Genomic DNA, 13,920 nt, shown 5'->3' with positions numbered 1-13,920 from the left:
ATTTAAATATGGGGTGACTGTTAAAAGTTAAGTAACATTTATTTATTCTTAACAAAAGTCAAATATTTAAGTTTAATTTATTGCCGGTAAACTTACACTGGAATTGATAGAGAAGAGAGGGGCTTCTTTAGGTGTCCATTCAGATGGCAATATGTCGTCTGAATGGTCCCCCAAAGATGCACCTATCTTGACTATCAATTCTAGTGATAGACTTTAAGTTTTGGGTAAGGTCTGACGAAATCACAAACACAATCTTTATGATAAATTATTATACTTTTATTTCATATTTAAATTTATTAACTTTTACATTTGTGTCAAATAAATGTTGTTCCTCTTACGTTAGTATATTTCCGAATGTCGTCGTTTTAAAACCACTCTTACAGGTAACCTCTCCACGTTTATTAGCCACTCCCCTTTTTATCTTATCGGTATCGGCCAATCCAAATTGTACAATGAATAAACTTAGTGACTAATATACAAAACATCAAGCTCGTTTAACAAATCATCTAAGTAATAAAGATGTTTTCATCTTATATATTGATTACAAATATTATCCTTTATTATGCTACAATTCATCAACTAAAAACTATAAGAATTTTATATACAGTACGTTTATCGATCAGATGTTGAACAACTTCAGCCAATCAATGACGCCTTCTAATATGATGTTATGATTTGTTATGATTTGAGTGGCGCCAACTATCTAATCAGTAACTTCTATACGTTTATAGATAATTAAGATGGGCCAAGCTTACAGCTCGGCCATCCTGTTTTAAGCGAGTCTCATCGCTTTTAAAAAAAAAAATTAAAACTTAAGTAACATGTAAACTTCACAACCAAAATGACAAAGACTTAGTTCAACAAAACAAAAAAAAATTAAGATAGTAATTAATTAAATTAATATTCTTGCTAACCTTAACTAGAAGGAATATACAGTTTTATTGATACATTGGTATTGATTATGATTGCAACTTAATTTTAGAGCACTCGCAGCAACCCTTTCCATCCGATATAATTAGAAAATAGCAGATAAACTCAATTCAATTCCAAACTATTTACCCTCGCAACTTTACCTGCCAGTCTACAGTAGCACTCAAATTTAGCCTTTAATCTAAAATTCATTTTTCTGTTCTCTTCCGCTAATATTAAAATAAAAAGATGCAGACACTCTAAATTTATAAATAATTTTTCAAAAATCATAAAGATATCAAAAATTGCGAGACCAGTAGCAACTAAAGGAGGCCTCCATTTAATCAAAGAAGGTAGGTACATGCATAAAGTCCGAAGTATCAATTATAACTCACAAGCCAATATTTTACAGGAACACTCAATAGAGATTTGGGGATGAGCATGTAAAACTAATTACTAAAAACTACTTTAAAGGGTTTCAAGTATCTCAAAATAAATTGTTAAAAGTTCTGTTCCAACTAGACTCTCCTTCCCACTAAAGAATTATATAAGAAAACTGATGAACTATATTATATAAGTCAATTATACAAATTCAAAATATGTCTATTTGTTAGGAAAATACTATTAAAGTCCGTACATACACGCATCACTTTAAAGCTAAATCTCATAAATATGGTACACAAAACGAACATACCTATTATGCTACAATTACATAAAGCTAGGACTAATTATGGTATGTAAACTACCTAGCTCTACTACATAATGTACTTGCCGAAACTCATACTGGAGGAAAAATCTTTTACAAAGTTTAAAGTTTAATCAAACAGTGTCAAACACCATAGATATCTTAGCTAGATGTAGGTATAGTTTGTTAACGAATATAACGTGTTTTGACTTTTTATATTATTGTATAGTCACCATACCTTTAAAGATTATGTTTTCTTCTATATTTATATTTAGAATCGGGAGCGATTCTTAATATGAATATGTGTAAGTGAACTTTTTGTCCTTTTGATAAAATAAACTCTCTAAACTTAAAGTTAATCGCCGCCAGTTCTCGATTTAAATCACAAAACATTTTCATACACTTTCAACGCAATAGTTTTACGCACATATTTTCTTCTTCCCTTCTTATTGGAAAATCGCGGATTCCGAGCCTTGGCGCGTCTCTCTTCTACCGGGATACATATATGATTGTCCTTATTTCCCTCCAGATCCAAATTTTTAATGACCCTTATCCTAGGGTCTTTTCCCTCCAGATCCAAATTTTTAATGACCCTTATCCTAGGGTCCACCTCCTTCCTCCTATAGGACTTTTTGTCCATAGCCCGTAACCTCGGGGCTTTTCCATCCTTTCCTTCCTTGGGACTTTGTGTCCCTGACCCATACCTAGTTTTGGGTCTTCCTTTTCCTCATTTGTTCATTTCCAACATCCTTGGATCCTGCAAACATAAAACACTTTGAGTAGACCGTTCATTTAATTTTGTTTCATAAGCATCCATCATAATACAATCCGACCTAAGAGAAGTAATTTTACTTGGTAACCTAGAAAACCTATTATCATTATTATAATTTAGTTTTCTCCAGTTCCGTACCCCTCGAAGGGTGCCTACGAGACCCTATTTTCTAAACCTCTGCTCTCCGTCCGTCTGTCCGTCTGCACGTGCGTCACGGCCCGAACCGCGAACGGCGTATCGTGAACCGTGATAGATAGAGAGTTGAAAGGAACGTGATTACGGATGTATGAAAATCCTATGCCTGGTTGCTTCCAATTCAAACTTTTTCTTTTAATGCAGATTACGCTTCCCATATTTCTTACAATTACCTATTGTTTTTTTTTTCTAGCAAAATCCACATTCTGAAGTACTAATGGACAATGTTAAACAAACGCCAGGGTACAGTAGTTGCGTCACTTGTGCCTCTTAACCATATAATATCTACATGCAAAAAGAATCTTTGATTTATAATTTCACATGATACTTATATATTTTATTTTAGCCATAATATGCACCATATGGCGTACTTTGTCGTTTCGAGTAACATAAGCAGAACTACCAAATTCGACCCTGGGAACGACACAGTCGCGACTCGCCGCCGAATGATACCTATTAGTTTATCATTAATTCCTTTTCATAGAGAAAAGCGATACCAACATAATAGCAGGAAAAAAATGAAATAAATATTCCGTTCGATACATCTCTATTCTCTACGACATCAAAATCTCTATCACAAGCTGATCGATCATAAAGATTAGAAGAAAGTAGGTACCTTATACATTATTTTATATGTTAACCGTAATGACCCGCATCTGTTCGATTTCCCTTTATTCGTTTCGTAAAACATTCATCCTCGTACGTCCATCATCATCATCATCGTCATCTACATCGTCATCATCATAAGGTCACTGTTGAACATAAACCTTCCCTAGTAAGCACCACACGTACTGTCCTCAGCCTTCCTCATTCAACCCCTGGTTCCTATTGATACAAACCACTAAACCCCCCCCATCAAATGTGTACCTATCTACATCCATCCATCATACCCAAATGCCGTGCTGGTTGATGTGATGAGCGACAAAGTGTTAACCTCTTCAATACGTCATGGAACTGTAGGAATAGCCATGGAAGACCTCCAAACCGAACGTTGATATTTTGTGTAAGTGGTCCCACGAGTCAAAAAAAAATATTCTTGTCCATAAAGGAACAAGCCACGATATAGATTCTTCTATCGGAACTTAAATATTCCAATCACTGCATGTATTCCAACTAATCAGTTTGCTACTGTATATTTGAAGTTGATAATAAATAAAAATGTTAGCTTAATTAAATTCCTATGATAATTCGATTTTTGGTGCATCAACCAGCTTCACCTATTATGTAAAATTAAATATATATATTTTTTTTTTAAATTACCGGCTGTACATTTTAAACTAACCTAAGCAAAATATACTTTCTTACTAATAACTTAATCTTAAAAATTTTCAAGAGGATCCTTCCGCCTCAAATTAACTCAATGATAAAAATGAACAGGAAACTTTAAATGTTGTAAAATCCAGCCAATGCTTCGTACCTTGCCTTATTAATCCAATAGGTACTTCTTTGGATTTTGTCAAAACAAAATACTTTTACTTGTTGAGTGTATAATAAATAAATAATGTAATAAATCAATTAACTGTTAAAGCTAATAACTTTTACAGAAAGCGAACCTCATGATATCTCTTATGAGTTTTAAGCGTAAAATTACCACGCCGAAAACAAAACATGAGCTGACAGTATTCTTATTTGATATACGTAATCCAGTAATACTATATCTATCTACATAATTCGTAAATATGTATGTATAGTTTGTAAGTTACTATTTCACTTTATGCTGTTTCAATGCTTTAAGTTATTATTTTTATCTTTGTCTCATTTTTTTAGTTTAGCCTCATTCTATTTTTAAACTTACTATTTCGCTATAATATTTACAAGTAACCTCATCGAAGACTACACGGTCTTCTGATAACCCAACAAGCATTTATCCAACAGCTATCGCTTTCACCCGAACGGAGGTTCCCTGAAATATACTGAGATAACAATACCTAGTCGACACATGGATGTACAAGAGCGGCAACAAGCTATGACCCCCTCTAGTCATAACTATATCTTTATGATTGTAACATTTCAAACAGTGAAAGTATGTATAAACGATTTCGTCCATAGGACATGCGCTCTAAAGAATGTTAATATAATTATCAGCAACTAAAAGCTTGAAGAAACTAATAGGTACAACTTGTCTTTGAAGTATGAAAATATGCACATTTATCAAGTATAGCAGTCCATCAAACATTAAAGTACGCATTTATAAAATGATAACTCACTTATTAATCAAGATAACTACCTGTTTATCAAACCTACCCTACCAAATATAAATAACTACTCACCAAATGTAATACTTTATAACTTAAGTAAAAATATGAAACAAATGTGCATCAACCACATACATACACTCTTCAAATTCATCCATTTATCAAAATGTTATATAATATAACCATTCACCAAATCCATTATATACTTAGTTCATTAAATAGTTTAGTCAACCTTTACTCCACTTGCCACGATTGCAAATTTTCCAAAATAATCAGCCGCAAACATTGCAGCTCATCTCACTTGATAATGCATCCCTCCCTCAGAAAAACAGGCATTAGGAATGTCTTTCCAAGACGCGCGAGAGACAGCCACCGTGGCTTTTCGCGAGATTTAATCCAAATTGAACTAATGCCTAAATAAATGATTTAATTAGAGGGCGATTGCTTTTGCAACCTCTAACCGTCCAATCAAACACCGAAAGTATTCAATAATCCGAGACGTAAATAAAAACCCGTCAGAACACCGTATTTATAAAAACAGAGACAAGAAAAAGATTCCTCCTCGCAATAGATCGCGTGACATCCAACAAGTGAATTATCGACTTTATTACACAACTTATCCTCAACATGTTTTACATCATTTCCTACAATTGAAATCTTTCTATTTTAAATACCCTAACTACAACTTCATAATCCAACCAAAAATCAAACTAGATTTATCCCTCGGTCCCACATCTTTAATGCTTTTTTTTTTCTGTTTGGGTAACTAAAACAAAAAAAAATATATACTCATGTTATAAAACGTTGTCAAAGCTTTCCTGAACGCGCTAAATAAGCAAAAACATAAAATCAGGCGAAATGCCAGACCAGCCGAAAACCCTTCAATGCTTAATCATCCTAAAAAAAAAATTATGATCAATATTCATATTATTATCATGAGATACTACCGGCGCTCCTAAGCGAAATTTATAAGGCACCGCATTTCGATTTTATCAAATAGACTGATCAATTTCGAGAGCACAACAAACGTGGTTTCCTGAGAGTTTTGTTAACTAAATGCATATCGAAACTGAACTATCGCGAAGCGAGTCAAGCGAGCGTGAATTTTTTTTAAAATATATTTCTGGGATAATGTCATGCCACAAACGCGAGCGTAGTGCAAAGATATTTGCCTAAAATTTCTTGCGTACAACAAAGAAAATAGTATTTTGGTAGTAGGTACTTATTATCGCGCCCTGCCCTAAGGGCAGTACTGTAGGTATATTACCATTAAAAAAAAACTTACTCTAATTTTAATAGAACATTTGCCAGGAATTTAACCCGCCAAGCGATGTTATTCCAATAAAAACAAAATCATATTGCATTTAAATGCGGCAGTACACAGTTAATTGCGTGAATACAGGTAAAAAAAAACCCCGCTGCCCATATACTATACCTACCTACTACTCGTAGTACTCAAATTATTGTGCCAGTATTAAAAGTAAATTAGCTGTTATCTAGCGTGGTAGACTACGGCCTAAACCCTTCTCATTCTGTGAGGAGACACTTGTTGCTCAGTAGTGGGCCGGCCATGGGTTGTTCATGGTGAGCTGTTATCAGCAAAGTTATGTTTGAAACTCAAACATTACGCGTTTCAAGTGGTAAAAATAGATAAATGAAAACATTTCTCCTCACTTTTGTAAAAAAAAACACTTATTTATGCACCCCGTATTTAAAACTATCTGACTACCTACCTACCATAATTTTAAATTTAGTTAAAGAATAACCAGATAAGATAAACCTACTTTTACACCCATTTTAGGATTTATATTTCTCAAAATGCTCAATTTATTAACCCTGGTCACTATTACTTTATTACAACGGATCACCTTCATTTTTATCAATTAACATTTTATATCCCCAATCACTCAGTAACCATTACAAGTAGAGGCGGATTATTTCACTGGCAGGCGTAAAACGAAAAGCTATTTCATGTAACTTTTTCTACCTTATCCCAAAGCGGTTTACAAAAAATAATAATTTCACAAAACAACATTCAAGATGCCCAATGAGTGCTGTGTGATAATATCGCGTCACTGTGTGCTAGAAAAAGGAAAACATCTATCTATACAATGAATGCAGCAAACGATTGAACCTAAATCCAGAAATTCACCTTCCGTAAAACAAAACCACTAGGTATGTGAAAATAAATCCCTATCGTAACTCTTAACCAAACTAATTCGGCACACGATTACAAGTGTGAAGATTGAAATACCACGTTCCGTGAGATATTCACCTGTGAAATCATTTAATGAGAAATAAAACCCCGGCAGGACATAGTAGATACATCCTGAAAACTATTTAAAAGTAACAATAACGCCCATCATTAAGTAAACCACACTTTTTATATTGTTTAACACTATGTTCACTATCTATTCCATTGTACCCACGATACAGGATAACCTAGTGCGGGTACCACCAGAAACAGGAAAATTGTACAAGACTGTATTTTGTAAATAAACATTTTTCATTTTTCATTGTAAAATAAGCCTTCTAAATACCTCAATGTTATTTAAACCACAATTTGAAGGTCGATCGCATTTGTATAACCAATATACAAGATGAATTATAAACATGTGGGTAATTCTAGGTATCATAACGTTATATAATTTCCATTCCAACTCGGAGCAAAGCTTTTTAACAAAATGATAACTAAATGTAGAACAAACAAAACGAAAACCCACACAAATAAAAATAAAAAAAAATTACCATTAATAGCTATCAATAAAAATAAAATCATGGAAAGATCCTACCCGTTTATCCAGAAATCCTTTGATGCCATGACTAGGTACTTTGATATATTGAGGCCCAAATATTGGCCTTGTGCTCCAAAATGTCTGTGGTCTACTAGACCTCCACTTCTTTCTCGTTCCTCTGTATATTTCCACTTGTTTCTCTGAGTCGTGAGCGTGACAAGAAAATATTATATTTTCTTGATGTCCCTCTTCTGACCTTTTGGGTAAGGTCTGACGAAATCACAAACACAATCTTTATGATAAATTATTATACTTTTATTTCATATTTAAATTTATTAACTTTTACATTTGTGTCAAATAAATGTTGTTCCTCTTACGTTAGTATATTTCCGAATGTCGTCGTTTTAAAACCACTCTTACAGGTAACCTCTCCACGTTTATTAGCCACTCCCCTTTTTATCTTATCGGTATCGGCCAATCCAAATTGTACAATGAATAAACTTAGTGACTAATATACAAAACATCAAGCTCGTTTAACAAATCATCGAAGTAATAAAGATGTTTTCATCTTATATATTGATTACAAATATTATCCTTTATTATGCTACAATTCATCAACTAAAAACTATAAGAATTTTATATACAGTACGTTTATCGATCAGATGTTGAACAACTTCAGCCAATCAATGACGCCTTCTAATATGATGTTATGATTTGTTATGATTTGAGTGGCGCCAACTATCTAATCAGTAACTTCTATACGTTTATAGATAATTAAGATGGGCCAAGCTTACATAAGGTAGATATAAAATAAATAATGAATAAAGATTTATTGTATAAAACATCAGTATTTTAATAAACACAAGATAAACAATAATGATGTTGTTTTAATTCGGTTACCTATACACACTTAAATATTGAATAAAAATTATAAGTAATTAGCTTGCTTTTTGCAAAGACATTAAGGTGCGATTCCACTGAAGCGGAGCGTTGCGGAAGCGTGTTTAATAGACCAATCAGTTTATTGTTAGATAACGTGATGAACCTAATCACGCCCTCATCCATTTATCTGATTGGTTGAAAACACACGACTCCGATCCGCTCCGCATGAGTCGAAACGCGCCTTTACGGCTGAAATAAAGAATCACTATCTATTGATAAGTGATTTTGTTATTTGTCAAAAATTGTACAGTCATTTAAATGACAATAAATAACAAAATCTAAGCAACTTATCAACAGATTACAGAATTTTTAAATATAATATAGATTAATATATAGTCTATGAGATTACATATTGATTTTAATTTCATCTACTCCATCAAAATCATTTATTCATCTTTCTTATCTCATGATGAACTAAATTGACGGATGTAAAACCTAATGTCTTGGATACTTTAATTCGTAACAAACAATATTTTTAGGAAACCATAGTAATCTACCTTCTTATATCTCAATTTTATCTATTTACGTTTTCTTATTTCAATAAAATAAATAATAATTTATCTAACTTAAAAAGTTTATGGTAGAAATCCATAGAAATAAATACCTAATTTAAGTGATTGTTTCACTGTTTTTTCCTTGTCCAACTATCTGTTTATTTGTCCGAGCAAGTCTTCAAAAGGGCAGGAACGATTTTAAGAGGAACGGGGGTTCACAAGAAGTGATCGATCTTTGCTTTTTATCTCAGGAAAACAAATATTTTTATACAGTTATCCACCTTGCCAAAGTTAAATTATATACTTAGTATGAAAGTAGGTGTTCTTATACATTTTCAAATATTTTTACCGACCCATTCTGTTTGCTTTCCGGCATCGTATTCCCTTCTCCAATCATTTCCTACGAAATTATTTTGGAAAACTTTAACGTCATCTTTTCCGGTGATCTGTTTGAGCCAGTCTGAACTGATAAGATTTTCTGTTTCGAGCGGTTCTTGGCCATTGAAATGAAAATCCTTAACATCATTCGTTTCCACTGTGGCGAATTTATCAGGATATTTGCCACTGTATTTGTCAAAATCCCCATCAACAATAATTGTAGATTGGCTGTCGGCAAGCGGCTCTAATTTGTCATTGAGGTAACCATTGTTTAAATAAATAACTTTCTTCTCATATTTATCATTGAAAGCATTGTTTCTGAGTAGAGTGAACACAGCGCCTGTGAGAGCCATGTTGTTAAGCATTCCAGCTCCTAAGGTCATCATTTTCAAAGTTGGCAAGAAGAACGGCAAGACCGCGGACATTAAGAGACCTGGCAATAGTATAAATGGCACCAATTCGTAGAAATATTTTTCAAACTTTTTACTGGTCCTTCCCGATGCTAGTTCACCTGAAATTAAATGAAACTTAAATTAAAATAATGATTAATAAGGTAAAATACTAATAAATAAAATTACTTGTCTGTCTGTGATTTCGAAATAACTACCTCATATTAAGCTACTCATATGATACTCAATAACTACCTCATATTATGGTTATATTTGGAACTATACCATAACTGCACCGCACATTGTTTAAATTTTTGTCTGTCTATTTGTTTGAACGGGCTTCGGATCGGCTGAACCTATTTTACACAGACAAGTAGAGGATTAACATTGGCTACATTTTTAACCGACTTTGAAAAAAGGAGGGGTTGTGTTTTTCTACCTAGGCCGAAATCTCCGGGATTTCTGAACCGATTTGCGTTCTTTTAATCGATAGAGAAACATTGCAACCAAATAAATTTTTTTTGATTCCAACTCATCAATCCTGATGCTGCAGGGGACCTGACCACCAAAACTGATGGGCTTTAGAAACTGTCGGTTTTAAAATAATCATTGATATTGGATAATAATAATTATATATTTAAGTGAGGAAACCAGCCCAGAGAGAAGAAGTTCCTCGACCTCACGGTTTATGTGGAAATCCTCGCTCCAGTGCCAGGATTGAGGAGTTGAAACCCTAAGTTCAGTGAGAGAAAATCATGTAAGTAAATGCCCACATTACCAATTCTCAATCCTTATCCATCGCGATACAGGAATTGGAATCCAGAGCTTATGTCATAATTTTGCAACGAAGTTTCATAAAAATCGGTTCGGTAGAAATATTTTTTTTTTTTGAATTATTATGTTGCTGATAATAGCTCTTTTGTAGGCATGTTTTAAACTATTTCATAAATATAGTACCAACATAAAGTAGGTACGAGTACGATTATGCTTCTTTATTTATCTAAGTTTATTTATTTTTCCCGAGAATAGTAGTAATAATAGTAGGCTATATTGAATGAAAATTTCCGGATAACAATAGAGGTGCACTCACGAGTGTATTTTTGTCATTTGCTATTCGTTGTAGTCGAGTAGAGGATTAACATTGGCTACATTTTTAACCGACTTTGAAAAAATTAGGGGTTCTGTTTTTCTACCTAGGCCGAAATCTCCGGGATTTCTGAACCGATTTGCGTATATTTTCTTCAATATAGCCTACTATTACCTATATGGGAGGAAACAAAATATTATATAAAAGTTCCTATATACTTAGCGGTAGGTACCTAACGACCGGAGATACAACAGATGACATAACTTCTATCTAGATACTTAGAAAGTAAAATATGCAAATATTTTTTAATCCAATTCGTTAGAGACGTTTTCGAGAAACCATGTTATTGCAACTGGTTCAAGATGCATACCTACTTATTAATTTTCTAAGAAAGTATTTACCTATTGCGTGTAGATCTTAAAAGTATTGATGATTGAAATACTGTTGGTTTGATCATGCAACCCGTTTTTTATCTCCTGCCAATGCACTATAATTACCTTAAATGGAAATCTTCAAGCAATTGTATATTATGTTAGTATTGTGGTGGTGATTTAAATTTTAAACATTCGGAAAATGGACACTTTATAATCTTACTAAACAATAAAATTCGATCTTTTAACTAGTTAGTAAGATAAGTGATTAATATAAAATGCTTAGGTAGACTATATCTAGAATTCGAGTCTGCAATATACTTAAATAAAGTTTGATTCAGAATTTTTATCAAATAAACTAATTACTTTCACAAGTTACTAAGTTATTAGTAACTGACCAGACTTGTGAAAGTTACGAGCTTGTAAAACAGAACTTGCAAAAGATTTTCTGAGTTAACGGAGGGAAAAATCCTAAGTAAGCGTTCATTAGTAAGTAGTTCATCATAGATACCTATACAAATTGGAAAATTCAGTTAAATTTTTCTTATTATTACAGTAAAATTTAAAAGCTTTCAATTTCTTATTTGATATTTTATTTTACTGTCTAGTCTTTAAGAATGTAATATATAAAAGTTATTACTTTTCAAGACGTCGACATTCAACGATCCGTTTTCAGTAACTCTCAGCTGTAGACTATAATCTTCATTCAAGTTCAGTTTTAGAGAACGACGTTGTAGTAGTCTCTCCGCTCCGTCACAAAGCTTCGAATAGAGTTCATCGTCGGAAACATTGTAGTAGCGTTGCCATGGAAACCTCGCACTGTGTTCAGTATACGCGTAGGCCTCAAGAGATTTTTCCGCGCGCCATGCTCCGTATGCGCCCACACATTTCGAAAGACCTAAATTTTTTACACACGGTACGAGGCGGATTAAATTTTCATTTATTCCGTTCGCGAAGTTTGGGCTGTTTTCGCGTGAATGCGATTTTTGCGCGTGAATAAAACATGGCCACGCCGCAAAAAATAGAATGGCGGCGCATGCGCGCATCGCTGCAGGTTGACTGAGTTGATGTCGACGTTCACTATAAGGCCACGATGGTAGGGACGTGTTGTAATTAAAAAGCGATGCTAGTACTAGATCAAATATATAAGCTATAAAAATTTCTACCACTGCTTGCACGCGATGTAAAATAGCTTTTCCGGTTTAAAGCTGTTATGCAATTGTAAAGAACCGACTGTTAGTAAGAAGTAGTAAGTTTAGTAGTAGGTAGGTACCTAGGACTAGAACAGTTTAAACTCTAAACCTTTACATATGGACATGACAATCCCTTTAGCAACTCCGACTTGAGTGTTATCAATATTGTTAGGTATGTATATTGATAAGAAAAAAAGAAATCTAAGTAATTTCGTTGAACAAAATTACAAAATATGTAACTCGAAACCGTGTCAAGTGAAAGTAGAAAAAAATCAAAAGCAGGTAAATCTATAGTTTTGAGTGGAAAAAGAAGATAACGAGAAGTAGTATAACCATTCATCATTTAAGTTATGCGTTTCACCGTTTATTTACTTAGCTGATATTTATATTATTACATAATATTCTTTAATAATAATCTACTATTGAAACTTCTTTCACCAGTAGAAAACTGCATAATTCTGGAGTGACATAGGCTATATTTTATTTTATTATTTGTTTAATTTAAAAAAAAAATATTCAATTTTAAAAATTATACTTAATTTAATTTTTAAAAAATAGGATTCCTATGAAATTATACCTAATAAGCTACCCGTGCGAAGCCGAAGCGGGTCGCTTGTTTTCTATAAATAAGTAAAATAATAATTAATCCCACTTATGTAAGGAGGGTTAAAGGAGGAGGGTATGTTAACTGATACAGATAGGCTGAACTGGAAACAAAGTAAGTAGGTAGATAGGTCCCTACCCATAAGCATCGTTGAGTTTTGTAAAGTATAGAAACAGATGTTACTTTGCGGAAGACCATGTGTCCATGATATACGAGGAACCAAAGCTTAATTTGCTATAATCCACTAAACCAGACAAATAAAGAAAGAAAGAAACTGTTTCTTCAAATCTGTATGGTACAACATGCATCATGCGATATGCAAACTGCTAAACATGCAGGAAAAGCCAGCCATCAAGCAAGCAATACGCACCACCACCACGCAGCAGCTTTAAGTTTGTTATAAAAAACAAGCTAATGTAAAAATTTCCCAATATTGGGCGAAAGTTTGTCTGCATTCCATGTATGCAGGAAATGGCCCATATTATTGCCAAATGCATGTCATTTGCATAGAGCGGTCACGGACAGACGGGTAAGGCGCTCGTGTCGTCGATCCCATAGTTTCACCGAGTGATACGCCTATACGTGATGTGACTCTTGATACGCTCGTGTTTAATTATACCACACACACGCACAAGCTTAATTTCCCTAATCATTTCTAAACGACAATTAACGCGAGAAAAAAAATATACGAATTATATCATTTGAAGACATAATACCGTGTTTAAATTATTATGAAAGTAGAGTCACGAATACAATTTAAACAATAGAAGTTTTTTCTCTACAGTAAATAGGTTTCCTTGATTTAGAAAAATTAAAACTTTATAACACTCCCGACAAGTGAAGGTTACAGTAACTAGAAAAGAGCTGATAACTTTCAAACGGCTGAACCGATTTTCTTGGATTATAGCTAAGAACACTCTCGATCAAGTCACCTTTCAAACAAAAAAAAAACTAAATTAAAATCGGTTCAT

The 13,920-nt window shown here is 33.4% G+C and overlaps 1 protein-coding gene across 1 annotated transcript; it reads right to left on the bottom strand.

Annotated features, from left to right (window-relative positions):
* Positions 1-8,305: 8,305 nt before the first annotated feature.
* Positions 8,306-12,206, bottom strand: LOC123869568. The gene is made up of 2 exons (XM_045912553.1): positions 11,793-12,206; positions 8,306-9,816 (listed from the first exon to the last, which is right to left on the bottom strand). The coding sequence occupies exons 1-2, from the start codon at positions 12,196-12,198 to the stop codon at positions 9,263-9,265; spliced, it is 960 nt and encodes a 319-aa protein (XP_045768509.1). The 5' UTR covers positions 12,199-12,206; the 3' UTR covers positions 8,306-9,262.
* Between the last annotated feature and the right edge of the window lie 1,714 nt (positions 12,207-13,920).

Source organism: Maniola jurtina, chromosome 11 (genome assembly GCF_905333055.1).
Source record: "Maniola jurtina chromosome 11, ilManJurt1.1, whole genome shotgun sequence".
NCBI lineage: Eukaryota > Metazoa > Arthropoda > Insecta > Lepidoptera > Nymphalidae > Maniola > Maniola jurtina.
This window is presented reverse-complemented; position numbering and strand designations above follow the sequence as displayed.